Source organism: Equus asinus, chromosome 20, assembly GCF_041296235.1.
Source record: "Equus asinus isolate D_3611 breed Donkey chromosome 20, EquAss-T2T_v2, whole genome shotgun sequence".
Lineage (NCBI taxonomy): Eukaryota > Metazoa > Chordata > Mammalia > Perissodactyla > Equidae > Equus > Equus asinus.
The window spans coordinates 27,669,054-27,685,669 of NC_091809.1; the positions used below are offsets into that span (position 1 = coordinate 27,669,054).

Below are 16,616 nucleotides of genomic sequence, written 5' to 3' on the forward strand. Positions count from 1 at the left end.
TTACCACAGACTTACTGCTGAACCCAACACAAATTTATCTTACTGCTCTAGAAGTTGAAACTCCCAAATTGGTCATAGGAATCAAAATCAAGGTGTCATCAGAGCTGCGTTCCTCCTGGAAATTCTGGGGGAATATCTGTTTCCTCACCTTTTCCAGCTTCTAGAGGCTGCCTGCATTTCTTGGCTAGGGGCCCCTTGATCCACTCCATCATCAAAGCCTGCAGTGTAGCATCTTCAGTCTCTCTGCCTCTCTCTCCTCTGCTTCTTTCACTCGATCCCCTTCCCCTGTTTGACTCTGCTGCCTCCTCCTTTCCCTTATAAAAACCCTAGGCATTACATTGGCTCACCTGGATAATCTTCCCATCTCAAGATTCTTAGTATAATTATTTCGGCAAAATCTGTTTTTTCATGTAAAGTAACATACTTACAAATCCAGAGATGAGGATGTGGGCATCTTTGGGGGATCACTATTCTCTCTACCATACTTATTGTACATAGGTTTAGCTTGCCTATTGTAGAGCGATCAAAATTTCCCTCATAGTAGAGATATTAGAAGAAATATTTACCATCCTCTCACCCCACCAATTTCCCTCCTGCCCAGAGCTGATATACACAGTGAATCAAAGAAATGTACACTTTCTGTGAGAGAAATGCAGCAATGGCATCAGATAGCTAATGAAGCCTTCCAAAATTCAAGTAATATCATCATGTATATGTACTATCTATGGGCAAAAGACCAAGAAATTCCATTGGTTAATGTAATTTTACCTTCTGCGATCTCCTAAAATTGGTGTCTCCATTGTGTAAAGATGTAAAGGTGTCTCCCTCTCCTTTGTCATCTCTTCCATGGCTTCCTGCAGTTTCATTCAAGGGAAACAAAATATTTTCTCTTCTGCAGAGGCCTGAGTAATTTCCTGGTGAACAGTACTGACAAAGTTTTTGAGTAAAGATAAGCAGGAGAGTTTCCCAACTAATTTTCAGAAATTACACTGAGGTTCCTGTGCATCCAGGATTAAATAACTCACATTGCAGATGGAAAGAATAAGGGACTGAAAATAATTTAATACATTTTCCTTTCTATCTTAGGTGAATAACTATAGGTAATCTTTCCCACATTTCATGCATTTCTCAGCTTCTGTCTTATATGACTGCATGCACAAAGTAATATTTCACAAATCCTGAAGCAGAAGGATCAGGAAACACATAGATTATATTTTGGAGCAGATTTAATTGCTGTTATCTTCTGTAACTTGGGGGTTAGGAAACGTAGGGAGATGGGACTTCTGAGAAAGACCAGGGTCTAGCAGAATGCAGTCTGATACGGCCTTTTGATCTTCCCCTGAGAAATGCACCTGGAAAGGAAATTCTGTGATTAAAGACATCTTAAATTAGTTATTTTTTCCCAAAGCAAACTTTTGTTATCTTTCTATAGTCTTATATACATCTCTAAAATATTATCTCTCCAGGTGAATTGAAAAGATCTTTTGAACTATATCCTCTTCTCCCATGGAAAATCAGGACTGTTATTCTTTGAGCCATTAGGAGAAGATAAAGAAGACTTTGTAGTGTGTTTCCAGAAACCCATCGTGTCAGCAATGTGAATGGAGTCATGGTGGACATGCTCACGCTCGATTCCTGTGAAATCTAGAACTTTTCTGTGCCCCACAGTATGCTCAGAAAGCACTCCACACAGAAAAGGCCAGCTGAGGGCCAGTTCTTTGGTATCTTTGGGTTAAGCCCTTTTCTGAAGCCTCTCCTTCCTACAAACACTCTTCCAGATGCCAAAATTCTATGAGCAGGAACACCAGCCTGAAGGTATTTTCAAACCAACAACATCCAAAAGATCGGGAATGTTCACACCATAGTCTGGATTTTTAAATTTTTTTTGTTCTGTTTTCTATGAATTTAATTATTCACTCATTCAAAAATATTGATTATTCGCCATGTCCAAGGCAGAGATCAGGAGAGAACAGGGCCTCCTTCATGGACTTGACTCAGTGGCTGAAAGATTCCTATAAACCAAGTCCTACGGCTGGACAATTGAAGTATGAACTATTTCACAGACTCCATCTCCATTCATCCTCACACAAAGCTTCAGATATATTGAAAGCTCAGATCATGATGTGTATATTTTAGGCTTTGTGGGCCAGTGTATTAGTCAGGGTTCTCCAGAGAAATAGAACCAATAGGATACACACACACACACACACAAACACATAAATATGAAATATGAAAAGAATTATTATGAGGCATTGACTCACTTGATAATGCAGGCTGAGAAGTCCCACAGTCTGCCACTGGCCATCTTGGAACCCAGGAAAGCCGGTGGTGTAGTTTGAAGGCCTAAGAACCAGGGAGCCGTAGATTAACATCTGGCCTGAAAGCCTGAGAGCCAGGAGCACCAAGGGCAGGAAACTGATGCCCCAGCTCCAGCACTCAGCCTGAGTCAATTCGACTTCCTCCATCTTTTATTCTATGCAGACCCTCAGTGGTTCGGGTGATGCCCATCCTCACGGGAGAAGGCCATCTGCATCACACAGGCCATGGACTCAAACGCTACTCTCCTCTGGAAACACCTCACAGATACACCCTGAAATGACACTAAACCAGCCATCTGGGCGTCCTGCGCCCCAGGGAGGACACAAAAATTAACCATCACAGCCAGATAGCTACAGCAACAACTCAACTCTGCCACTGTAGCATGAAAACGGCTATAGACACTCAAAATTGAATGCTCATGGCTGTGTTCTAATAAAACTACACATGGAGAGCAAATTTGAATTTTATGCACTGTTCATGTGACAAGATATATCATTCTTCTTTTGACTTTTCTCAGCAATGTAAAAATGTAAAGACTATTCTTAGTTTGTGGGCTGCACAGAAACAGGCAGTGAGGCAAATTTAACCCATGAGTCGCTGCAGACTCCCATCCTAGGAAATTCATCAGAGCTCCTCGTACACCAATTTATTCATTCACTCTTCAAATATTTGGTGAGCACTTACTCTTTGGAAAGGCATCATGCTAAACTGAAAGAAACTAAAATTAACAAGGCAGACGAGATCCCCAGATCCCGGAGTCGTGAGGACCTGTGGATTGGTCAGCTCAGGCTGCCATAACAAAACCACAGACTGAGCAGCTTAACCAACAGAAATTATTTTCTCACCGGTCTGGAGACTGGGAAGGCCAAGAGCAAGGTTTGTCAGGGTGGGTTCTGGTGAGAGCTCTCTTCCTGGCTTGCAGATGGCCACCTTCTCACTGTGTCCTCGCATGGCCTTTTCTTCCAGCTCAAGCCTGATGAGACAGAGAAACGAAACTCTTTAATGTCTCTACTTACAAGAGCACTATGCTATGATGAGGGTGCCACTCTCATCTAACCCTAATTATCTCCCAAAGGGCTATCTCCAAGTCCCATCAGGGGATTGCGTATTGGGGCATCAGGGGTTAGGGCTTCAACACATGAATTTACAGGGCAGCACAAACATTCAGTCCACAACAGTCTGCAAGATGGAAAACAGGAGAAAGAACATGCAGTATAGGAGATACTGTGGTCTAGGGACACACAGCCCTGTGGGGACACGGCAGAAGTGTAACAAGCTGTGGTTGGAGTGGGCAGGTGGGAGAGAGCTCTCAGTCAACTGAGGGCAGCATTCTGAGATGTTTACGGTTTGGGAGGCAGATCTCAGCATTCGCCCTCATATCTTCGCCTTTACAATCTATCAAATATATTCTCCTTATTTATCAGGGGAATAACAATAATAATTTCCTTGTGGGTCATTTTTGAATGTTAACTGAGAAAATAAAGATTAAGTTCTGGTAGGAAACCCAAAGACAAACAAGAATTAACCAGGATGAGTGAGCTTGGGGGTTCCCAGCTCATTTATCCAGAACTCTGTCAGTGATTTAGAAACAGCCATGAGACAGGCTCTGAAGTGGGGTTCCACTTCTCATGACAGGGCTCCAGTACATGACCACGCCCATCAAAGAGAGCAGGTGGGAAGGTTGAAGAGGTTTCTCCCTTCAGCTCTCCACGTTGGGGGTCTGCTGTGACAGCTCCCCTCACTGGTTGCCCCCTTTCCTGGTTCTGATGGTCACCGTGTGGATGAGGAAACAGGGACTCATTGAGGATGTAGTCCCTTGGTGGAGAACATAGAATCCAGACACAAGAAGTATATAACCAGAAGCTGTCAGACGCCAGCAGTTAAGGAGCACCCAGCCACATCCAGCTGTTTGTCTACTGTCCGTGGCTGCTTTTGCTACAACCACAGAGTTGACATTGTGACAGAGACTGGATGGCTCACAAAGCTGAAAATGTGTCCTGTCTGGGCCCTTACAGAAGGCTTGCTGACCTCTGGTGTAGTATGTGAAGGATCATCTCCTTTCATTATGAGCACCACATCCTGAACATTAGTCCCTGACTCAGAGGGATATGTGTGTACATGCATAAAAACAATGACTAGAAGGACAGATATAAACTGTAAACAGGACGGAACTGTAGAAAGAATGACTGTGTGTGTCTGCAGGGAGAGATGGGTCAGAAATGGGATGTGAGGAGAAACTTTCAATTTATAGACTTCTGTGGTGTTTAAATGATTTAACCAAGAAGCAATTTTTGAATTTTTTGTACAGTGAAAAATAAAAACATCAAACACAAAAATTATTAAAAAGAAAGCAACAAAGCCATGTAGGTGGATAATTACTTCTGTCTGTGGCTGGTGATGCTCAAACCCTGACTTCTCTGATTCTCACTCTAGAGGATGGCGTCATCTCTGGGTGTGGGAACAGAAACACATTTTGCCATTTTCCAGTCTCTTTATTTCACTCATCTCTCTCCATAAAGACAACAATCCTCAGAAGGATAAATCACTTTCCTGTCTGAAAGCTCCAGATCGCTTTGTAAGGCAGATGGCATAAACCCCAAACTCCTCCTTTCCCAGCATGCAGATTGCTTCCAGTACCACTCCACGCAGACTGTCCAACTTCATTTCCTGTCAACCCTCCTTTCAGGCATTGTCTCTGGGTAGCAGCATTTTTGAGCATTTGTGTTTATCTGCAGTCTCTCTACAATGGGGACACATCCTGGCTCTGCTACATGCTGGCTGCGTGAACATGGACAAACTAGTTCCTATCCTTAAGCCTCATTTTCTTCACCCTAAAGTGGGTGTAAAAGCTACTTTGCTTGTGAAGGGATGGAGAACAATACTCCAAGCTAATAATGAACAAAAGAAAGCAGATGTCACTATACTAATATCAGACAAGGTAGATTTCAAAGCAAAACAGATAAAGAAAGATAAAGAGGGACAGTATATAATGATAAAAGGGACTCTCCACCAAGAAGACATAACGCTTATAAATATATACGCACCCAACACAGGAGCACCAAAATTTGTAAAGCAACTCTTAATAGAACTAAAAGAAGACATCAACAACAATACAATAATAGTAGGGGACCTCAACACACCATTAACACCAATGGACAGAACATCCAGACAGAAAATCAACAAGGAAATAATAGAATTAAATGAAAAATTAGACCAGATGGACTTAATAGATATATATAGAACACTTCATCCAAAAACAGCAGGTTACACATTCTTCTCAAGTGCACATGGAACATTCTCAAGGATTGACCATATTTTGGGAAACAAAGCAAACATCAATAAATACAAGAGAGTTGAAATAATATCAAGCATCTTTTCTGATCATAATGCTATTAAACTAGAAATCAACTACAAGAAAAAAGCAGAGAAAGGTGCAAAAATGTGGAGACTAAACAACACGCTTCTCAACAAACAATGGATCATTGAAGAAATTAAAGAAGAAATCAAATTTTATCTGGAGACTAATGAAAATGAGAACACGACATACCAAAACATTTGGGATGCAGCAAAAGCAGTCCTAAGAGGGAAATTCATCGCAATACAGGCCCACCTCACTAAACAAGAAAAAGCTCACATAAGCAACCTCAAACGACACCTAACAGAACTAGAAAAAGAACAAACAAAGCCCAGAGTCAGTAGAAGGAGGGAAATAATAAAAATAAGAGCAGAAATAAACGATATTGAAACAAAAAAGACAATAGAAAGGATCAATGAAACAAAGAGTTGGTTCTTCGAAAGAATTAACAAAATTGACAAACCCCTAGCCAGACTCACCAAGAAAAGAAGAGAGAAATCGCAAATTAATAAAATTAGGAATGACAGAGGAGAAATCACAACAGATACCAATGAAATACAAGAGATCATAAGAGAATACTATGAAAAACTATATGCCAACAAATTGAACAACCTGGAAGAAATGGACAAATTCCTAGACTCCTACAATCTCCCCAAACTGAATCAGGAAGAAATGGAGAATCTGAATAGGCCAATCACAAGTAAGGAAATAGAAACGGTAATCAAAAACCTCCCCAAAAATAAGAGTCCAGGACCAGACGGCTTCTCTGGAGAATTCTACCAAACATTCAAAGAAGACTTAATACCTATTCTCCTCAAACTGTTCCAGAAAATTGACAAAGATGGAGAACTCCCTAACACATTCTATGAAGCCAACATCACCCTGATCCCCAAACCTGACAAGGACAACACAAAGAAGGAGAACTACAGGCCGATATCACTGATGAACATAGATGCAAAAATCCTCAACAAAATTTTGGCAAACCGATTACAGCAATACATCAAAAAGATTATACACCATGATCAAGTGGGATTTATACCAGGGACACAGGGATGGTTCAACATCCGCAAGTCAATCAACGTGATACACTACATCAACAAAATGAAAAAGAAAAACCACATGATCATCTCAATAGATGCAGAGAAAGCATTCGACAAGATCCAACACCCATTTATGATAAAAACCCTCAGTAAAATGGGTATAGAAGGAAAGTACCTCAACATAATAAAGGCCATATATGATAGACCCACAGCCAACATCATACTCAATGGACAAAAACTGAAAGCCATCCCTCTGAGGACAGGAACAAGACAACGGTGCCCACTTTCACCACTCCTATTCAACATAGTACTGGAGGTGCTGGCCAGAGCAATTCGGCAGGAAAAAGAAATAAAAGGAATCCAAATAGGTAACGAAGAAGTAAAACTCTCGTTGTTTGCAGACGACATGATCTTATATATAGAAAACCCCAAAGAATCCACAGAAAAACTATTAGAAATAATCAACAACTACAGCAAAGTAGCAGGGTATAAAATTAACGTGCATAAATCAGTAGCATTTCTATACACTAACAATGAACTAACAGAAAAAGAACTCAAGAACTCAATCCCATTCACAATCACAACGAAAAGAATAAAATACCTTGGGATAAACTTAACCAAGGAAGTGAAGGATCTATACAATGAAAACTACAAGACTTTCTTGAAAGAAATTGACGATGACATAAAGAGATGGAAAGACATTCCTTGCACATGGATTGGAAGAATAAACATAGTTAAAATGTCCATACTACCTAAAGCAATATACAGATTCAATGCTATCCCAATCAGAATCCCAAGAACATTCTTCACAGATATTGAACAAACAATCCTAAAATTCATATGGGGCAACAAAAGACCGCGAATTGCTAAAGCAATCCTGAGCAAGAAAAACAAAGCCAGCGGAATCACAATCCCCGATTTCAAAACATACTACAAAGCTGCAGTGATCAAAACAGCATGGTACTGGTACAAAAACAGGTCCACAGATCAATGGAACAGAATTGAAAGCCCAGAGATAAAACCACACATCTATGGACAGCTAATCTTCGACAAAGGAGCAGAGGGCCTACAATGGAGAAAAGAAAGTCTCTTCAACAAATGGTGCTGGGAAAACTGGACAGCCACATGCAAAAGATTGAAAATTGACCAGTCTTTTTCACCACACACCAAAATAAACTCAAAATGGATCAAAGACCTAAAGATTAGGCCTGAGACAATAAGTCTTTTGGAAGAGAATATAGGCAGTACACTCTTTGACATCAGTTTCAAAAGAATCTTTTCGGACACTGTAACTCCTCAGTTGAGGGAAACAATAGAAAGAATAAACAAATGGGACTTCATCCGACTACAGAGCTTCTTCAAGGCAAGGGAAAACAGGATTGAAACAAAAAAACAGCTCACTAATTGGGAAAAAATATTCACAAGCCACTTATCCGACAAAGGGTTAATCTCCATAATATACAAAGAACTCACACGGCTTAACAACAAAAAAACAAACAACCCGATCAAAAAATGGGCAGAGGACATGAACAGACATTTCTCAAAAGAAGATATGAATATGGTCAATAGACACATGAAAAGATGTTCATCATCGCTAATCATCAGGGAAATGCAAATCAAAACTACACTAAGATATCACCTTACACCCGTTAGATTGGCAAAAACATCCAAAACCAAGAGTGACAAATGTTGGAGAGGTTGTGGAGAAAAAGGAACCCTCATACACTGTTGGTGGGAATGCAAACTGGTACAACCACTATGGAAAACAGTATGGAGATTTCTCAAAAAGTTAAAAATAGAAATACCCTATGACCCAGCCATCCCATTACTGGGTATCTATCCTAAGAACCTGATATCAGAAATCTCAAGAGTCCGTTGCACCCCTATGTTCATCGCAGCATTATTTACAATAGCCAAGACGTGGAACCAGCCTACATGCCCAGAAACTGATGATTGGATAAAGAAGATGTGGTATATATACACAATGGAATACTACTCAGCCATAAAAAAAGACAAAATTGGCCCATTCACAACAACGTGGATGGACCTCGAGGGTATTATGTTAAGCGAAATAAGCCAGTCAGAGAAAGACGAACTCTATATGACTCCACTCATAGGTGGAATTTAGTATATTGATATGGAGATCTGATCGGTGGTTACCAGGGAAAAGGGGGGGTGGGAGGAGGGCACAGAGGGGGAAGTGGTGTACCCACAACATGACTAACAAAAATGTACAACTGAAATCTCACAAGGTTGTAATCTATCATAACATTAATAAAAAAAAAAAGCTACTTTGCTTACAGAGTTGTTTGATGTGTAAATAATCTATTTGGTCACTTAGCAAATGGTGATAGATCCCTTCCCATGAGTCTGGCCCTGTGCTATGTGCTTGGCACTCGATACCCAGTGGGGACGCAAAACACACACAGTTCTAACTCCTTAGAGCAGAAATGTGGTGAGAGAGACATGTGTGAGTTAGCAATTGCACAAAGGAACGGAGCTCAGCACAAACGGAGGTGAGTGCTATGAAAGAAATGAGCACCCTTAAAATCTTCTGCCCAAGATATGATCCTTGAGATGTTAGTTGTTATATAGATGTAGCTTTTCTCAATTTTTATAAAGTCGGATTAATTTCAAGTATATTGAAGAAGAAAATTGGTGATTGCTTAGGATAATGCTAAGTGAAAAAACCTGAGAGTCAGGGTAAAGATAAATGTAACTGACAGAGGACATCATGTGTGGCAGAAATCATGACGCCATCAGAGGAGTGCCTGGAGCTGGCGAACACTGACCTCACTCATAGGGTTCCACCCTCCCAGTGGTGGCTTCTGAGTGAGTGGTAGTCGACATGAGCAGAAGCCTCCTGGACCAGCTCCACGCCAGGCTCTTTGGCTTCAGAACAACCTGGAGGGGATGAGAACCAAGTGTGCCCCAGGGGGTGTTACCCACTTCAGTGTGGGTGACAGGAAGTCAAAGGACGAGAGCGAGAGACAGAGAGAAACATGCACATCAAGTCAACCATGATATTTTCACTGTGACATTCCTGGCATGTAGTTTGTCTTTGTGCTATTCAAACATTTCCAATGTTCTGCGTTTTTCCTGCATTGCTTTGAAATCAGAAAACCATCCTGTGTTCTCTCCGAAGAAGGAGTCAGTGCTGTATTCATTATCGCAACAACAGTTGCTCGAAGGCATTACACGGCACATCTACCCATGGATGAGGGGGCAGAGAGAGAGGTGTGGGCACAACTGCTCCTTCCTCCTCTTTTCTTGGAGAAACTCCTGAGACTGGTCTCTTCACCTCGCTCCTCCAGGCTCCCCCCTCTTCTCACCACTTCTCAGTCCTTTTCTTCACCTCCTTCCCCTCTCTGTCCTGCAACCATCACTGTGTTCTCCTACCTTTATGTCCCTAGTCCAACTACATCTGCCACGTCCACCCTATCCAAACCCTTTGCCTGTCCCCTAATTGTCCCATTTTCTCTCCCATTCCAAGCTCCCTAGTTCAGTCACCTCCGTGAAGCCCAGAATTGCCCTGCCCCCAGCTGCCAAAGAGCAGTGGGAACACTCTGATTCCTTCAAATTCCCATCAGCTGCTTCTCTCCCTGGTCTCGCTGGCCCAGCCTGCCCATTCTCTCCATGCTCTCCCTCATCCGCATTGCAGCAGCAGCCTCTCCACCCCTCACCTGGCCCCCTGAGCACTATCAGGTAGCCAGGCCCCTCAAGCCTTCCTGTCTCCCTCCCAAACTCCACCGCATATCAAAGTTGCTCTAATTCCTCTCTAAATCCTCACTCCTTTTCATTCTTTCAGGATTCTCGTACTTCACTCCCTTCTTTGTCAACCACACATTCCAGTTTCTCATACTTGTCCCTGTCACCCACCCTGTTTGTACTCAGTGGTCCCAATCACCTGAGAACCATAGGACCTCTGTCCATCCCGGATTGCTGTGTCCATAATCTTCAGCATATCCTGAGTTTTGCCAGTCCAGGCAGCTCTCCTCACTTCCCTCAGGCCCCCAGACCTCCCCAATTTATCACCCCCACCCCTCCTGTTCCTCCAGTTGCTGTACCGCCTCAGACCTCCGCAGCCCCAGTCCCACAGCCCCAAGCCCTCTGAGCTCCCCATTCCTGCACATCTCCCTGTATCCTCTGCCCCTCCTGGTGTCTCCCATCCTACCCTGCCCCTCTCTGTGCCTGCAGTTACCCCTGATGCAGTCTCTCTCCAACTACCTGTAACCCTCACTTTCTCCTCATCCCCCCAGTGACTCCCCAGGTCCCCCAATACCAGTCTCTTCCAACACAACCCAATTCCAATCAGGTCACCTCACCTTCTCCCCAACTTTCCCATCCTCATTCACACAATTTCCCACGCACTTCTTCCCAGGGCCCTGTCCTCATCTCACTATCAGTCTTTCGAACTCCCACACCAGAATGCCCCAGAGGAAGACTGAGTGGTCCAGCTGGGTCCCTCCAAGGTTCGTGCAGCCCTGAGCAGCCCCAATGCCCCTCCACTCACTCCTTTTGTCCACTCCTTCCCCAATATCCCTCCTTCCATTTCACTTCTTAGGCCACCCCTCCTACCCTGAGGAACTTCCACATCCGGGATCGTCACTCTTGCATGCACAATCTTAGGACCCAAGTGCCCAGCCTCTTGGCATCTCTGAGTCATCACTGAGATTTAACGACTCCAAGTCTGCAGATCCTGCTGTCTGTAGTTTTATGGTCCCTGACTTAGACACTTTCGGTTCCGTGAACATGGGCTCCTTAACTGCTAGCGTCCGACAGCTTCTTGTTATATACTTCTTGTGTCTGGATTCTATGTTCTCCACCAAGGGGTTAAATCCTCAATGAGTCCCTGTTTCCTCATCCACACGGTGACCATCAGAACCAGGAAAGGGGGCAACCAGTGAGGGGAGCTGTCACAGCAGACCCCCAACGTGGAGAGCTGAAGGGAGAAACCTCTTCAACCTTCCCACCTGCTCTCTTTGATGGGCGTGGTCATGTACTGGAGCCCTGTCATGAGAAGTGGAACCCCACTTCAGAGCCTGTCTCATGGCTGTTTCTAAATCACTGACAGAGTTCTGGATAAATGAGCTGGGAACCCCCAAGCTCACTCGTCCTGGTTAATTCTTGTTTGTCTTTGGGTTTCCTACCAGAACTTAATCTTTATTTTCTCAGTTAACATTCAAAAATGACCCACAAGGAAATTATTATTGTTATTCCCCTGATAAATAAGGAGAATATATTTGATAGATTGTAAAGGCGAAGATATGAGGGCGAATGCTGAGATCTGCCTCCCAAACTGTAAACATCTCGGAACGCTGCCCTCAGTTGACCGAGAGCTCTCTCCCACCAGCTCTCTCCAACCACGGCTGGTTCCACCTCTGCTGTGTCCCCACAGGGCTGTGTGTCCCTAGACCACAGTATCTCCTATACTTAATTTTCTCTTTCTCCTGGTTTTCTACCTTACAGACTGTTGTGGACTGAATGTTTGTGCTGCCCTGTAAATTCATGTGTTGAAGCCCTAACCCCTGATGCCCCAATACGCAATCTCCTGATGGGACTTGGAGATGGCCCTTTGGGAGATAATTAGGGTTAGATGAGAGTGGCACCCTCATCATAGCATAGTGCTCTTGTAAGTAGAGACATCAAAGAGTTTCGTTTCTCTGTCTCATCAGGCTTGAGCTGGAAGAAAAGGCCATGCGAGGACACAGTGAGAAGGTGGCCATCTGCAAGCCAGGAAGAGAGCTCTCACCAGAACCCACCCTGACAAACCTTGCTCTTGGCCTTCCCAGTCTCCAGACCGGTGAGAAAATAATTTCTGTTGATTAAGCTGCTCAGTCTGTGGTTTTGTTATGGCAGCCTGAGCTGACCAATCCACAGGTCCTCACGACTCCGGGATCTGGGGATCTCGTCTGCCTTGTTAATTTTAGTTTCTTTCAGTTTAGCATGATGCCTTTCCAAAGAGTAAGTGCTCACTGAATATTTGAAGAGTGAATGAATAAATTGTTGTCGGATGAGGAGCTCCCCAGAACATCCATAATATCTCCATAGATAAAGTTTTATGAAGACACATCCATGAGCATTCAATTTTGAGCATCTATAGCCATTTTCATGCTACAATGGCAGAGCTGAGCTGTTGCTGTAGCTATCTGGTTGTGATGGTTAATTTTTGTGTCCTCCTCCCTGGGGCGCAGGATGCCAAGATGGCTGGTTAAGCGTGATTTCAGGGTGTATCTGTGAGGTGTTTCCAGAGGAGATTAGGATTTGAGTCTGTGGACTGTGTGAAGCAGATGACCCTGTCCCGTGAGGATGGGCATCACCCGATCTACTGAGGGTCTGCATAGAATAAAAGATGGAGGAAGTTGAATTGACTCAGGCTGAGTGCTGGAGCTGAGACATCAGTCTCCTGCCCTCGGTGCTGCTGGATCTCAGGCTTTCATGCCCTGATGTTAATCTACGGCTCCCTGGCTCTTAGACCTTCAAACTACACCACTGGCTTTCCTGGGTTCCCAGATGGCCAGTGCCAGACTGTGGGACTTCTCAGCCTCCATTATCAAGTGAGTCAATGCCTCATAATAAGTCTTTTCATATTTCATATTTATGTATCTGTGTGTGTCTCTGTGTATCCTATTGGTTCTATTTCTCTGGAGAACCCTAACTATTACATTAGCCCACAAAGCCTAAAGTATACACATCATGATCTGAGTTTTCAAAATATCTGCAGCTTTGCGTAAGGATTAAAGGAGATAGAGTCTGTGAAATAGTTCATACTTCAATTGTCTAGCTGTAGGACTTGGTTTATAGGAATCTTTCAGCCTCAGTGTCAACTCTGGCTGTAAAATCACCTCCTTTCACATGAAAGCACCATGAAGGAGGGCCCATTCTCTCCTGATCTCTGCCTTGGACATGGTGATTAATTAATACTTTTGAAGGAGTGAATAATTAAACCTATAGAAAACAGAACAAAGAAATTTAAAAATCCAGACTATGGTGTGAACATTCCCGATCTTTTGGATGTTGTTGGTTTGAAAATCCCTTCAGGCTGGTTTTCCTGCTCATAGACTTTCAGCATCTGGAAGAGTGTTTGTAGGAAGGAGAGGCTTCAGAAAAGGGCTTAACCCAAAGATACCAAAGAACTGGCCCTCAGCTGACCTTTTCTGTGTGGAGTGCTTTCTGAGCATACTGTGGGGCACAGAAAAGTTCTAGATTTCACAGGAATCGAGCGTGAGCATGTCCACCATGACTCCATTCACATTGCTGACGATGAGTTTCTGGAAACACACTACAAAGTCTTCTTTATCTTCCCCTAATGGCTCAAAGAATAACAGTTCAAAAGATCTTTTCAATTCACGTGGAAAGATAATATTTTAGAGATGATCTAAAGTCTCCTTTGAAAAACAAATTAGGAAGGCCTTAATCACAGAATTTCCTTGCCAGATGGATTTGTCAGGGTCAGATCAAAAGGCTGTATCAGATTGCATTCTACTAGACCCTGGTCTTTCTCAGAAGTCCCATCTCCCTACATTTCCTAATCCCCAAGTTACAGAAGATAACAGCAATTAAATCTGCTCCAAAAAATTATCCATCTGTTTTAAATGTGTTTCCTGATCCCTCTGCATAGATGGAGTCATATAAGACAGCAGCTGAGAAATGAATGAAATGCAGGAAAGATTATCTATAGTTATTCACCTAAGATAGAAAGGAAGAGGCATTAAATTCTTTTTGTTCCCTTATTCTTTCCATCTGCAATGTGGGTTATTTATTCCTCAGTATACAGGAAGCTCAGTGTAATTTCTGGTGTTTAGATGGGCAACTTCACCTGCTTATCTTTACTCAAAAACTTTGTCAGTACTGTACTCCAGGAAATTGTTCAGACCTGAGAACAAGAGAAAATATTTTGTTTCCCTTGAATGAAACTGCAGGAAGCCATGGCAGAGATGACAAACGAGAGGGAGACACTTTTACATCTTCACACAATGGAGACACCAAATTTTAGGAAACTGTAGAAGATAAAATTACATTAACCAGTAAATTTCCTTGGTCCTTTACCCATAGATAGTAGATATAAGTAACGAGATTTCTTGAATTTTAGAAGGTGTCATTGGCTGTCTGATGTCATTGCTGCATTTTTCTCACAGAAAGTGTACGTTTCTTTGATTCTCTATGTATATCATCTCTGGGAAGGAGGAAGATTAGTCTGGTGAGAGGGGGGTAAATATTTGTTCAATTATCTATACCATGAGGCAGATGTTGATGGCTCTACAATAGGAAAACCAAACCTATGTACAATAAATAGACAGAATAATGATCCTCCAAAGATGCCCTCATCCTCATCTCTGAAACCTATGAATATGTTACTTTACATGGAAATGGACCAAGTTGAGAAACAGAGATGGGAAGGTTATCCAGGCGAGCCAATGTAATGCCTAGGGTTTTTATAAGGGGAAGGAGGAGGCAGCAGAGTCAAACGGGGGAAGGGGATCGAGTGACAGAAGCAGAGGAGAGAGAGACCGAGAGACTGAAGATGCTACACTGCAGGCTTTGATGATGGAGTGGATCAAGGGGCCCCTAGCCAAGAAATGCAGGCAGCCTCTAGAAGCTGGAAAAGGTAAGGAAACGGATATTCCCCTAGAATCTCCAGGAGGAACGCAGCTCTGATGACACCTTGATTTTGGTTCCTAAGACCGATTTGGGACTTTCTACTTCTAGAGCAGTAAGATAAATTTGTGTTGGGTTCAGCAGTAAGTCTGTGGTAATTTGGTCCAACAGCAATAGAGAATAAATACATTCAAAGTATAGATGTGGAAGAATCAGTTTTCTGGGATTCTGGAGTGAGGGCAGCTCTGACTTGGTTGAGGGACTCCTGGGAACCAGCTCCTAGGAATGAGGATATGGCCTTGCTGAGGCTGAGCTGACTCAAGAACATGAGGGACAGATACTGCTAGCATCCCCCTAAACAGAAAGGTGTGGATTATTGCTATGTTCTTCCTGAATGAGTGCAAGCCCCGAGTGGGACAGGCCTGTGGAACAATGAGAATTCAGCCTCTCAGATCTGTGGGACCCTCCCTTACGGGTTCAACATCAGCTGTACTGAGGGATGCTGCATTCGCTCCTGCTCAGTTACATTGTGCATCCTTGGATGAATCAACATTTACTGTGGGGGGATGGTCATCCCCCTCCCACCAAAGCACGATTCACTTGAAAGCCTGGAAATGGAAGCAATTAATTAGTTCTGATTGGGCGAGACTCAGAAAATTGTCTCATTTGTAGACAAGAGATTAAGGGAGCAACTGAGGATTTAAAATGTTGATCAGTTTGACCAAGTTCACATAGAAAGCACTTGGTAGAGCTGCTATTTTATTCCAGATCTGTTTCAGTCTGGGAACTAAGATCTACACAAAGCTCTTGGATAATAAGGAAATATTAGGGTGTTAACAGGTAGACATGATGGTTAATAACAAAACAATAACTAAGGCAGAGGATTATCTTGAAATTCCCAAGAGAAAGAGTGACCACAAACTGCTCAATAGTTTATTCCAATATTTACCCCCATCATGGTCAGGTAGTTAATTCGTTCATTCATTTGCTCAGTAGGCAATTTTGAGCACTTGGGAATATTAGACGCTGGAGAGAGATTGACGAACAGACAGTTCCTGCCTCTTCTGCAGCTGCAGTTTGTTTATTCATTAATTTGATCATTCATGCAGCAATTAAATACTGAGTATTTCTACAGGCCTGGTCCTGTGTGCAATGATGCATGTGCAATAGGAAGGAAAAGCAACATGGTGCCTGCTGGAGCTCAAATCAGGAGGGAAGACAGACATTAACCAGATAGTGAAAAACAAGAGTGAAATGACTCTGACAGATGCTGTGCAGGAAAGGCAGAGTGACTACCAGAGTGA

The 16,616-nt window shown here is 43.0% G+C and overlaps 1 protein-coding gene across 3 annotated transcripts in view; it reads left to right on the forward strand.

Moving 5' to 3' along the window:
• LOC106827561 (adhesion G protein-coupled receptor E2-like) overlaps positions 1–2,777 on the forward strand; it is a 40,642-nt gene extending 37,865 nt beyond the window's left edge. Inside the window, exon 18 of one of the 3 annotated variants that reach the window (XR_011496227.1) lies at positions 1,467–2,218. Coding sequence is in view for 2 of the 3 variants with exons in the window: in XM_044752535.2 (XP_044608470.2) it covers positions 1,467–1,475 (9 nt within the window). In the remaining variant the exon portion in view is untranslated. Of the gene's footprint in view, positions 1–1,466 lie in introns of all 3 variants that reach the window. The other 2 variants (XM_044752535.2, XM_044752534.2) reach the window with 2 other exon arrangements.
• Positions 2,778–16,616: the final 13,839 nt, after the last annotated feature.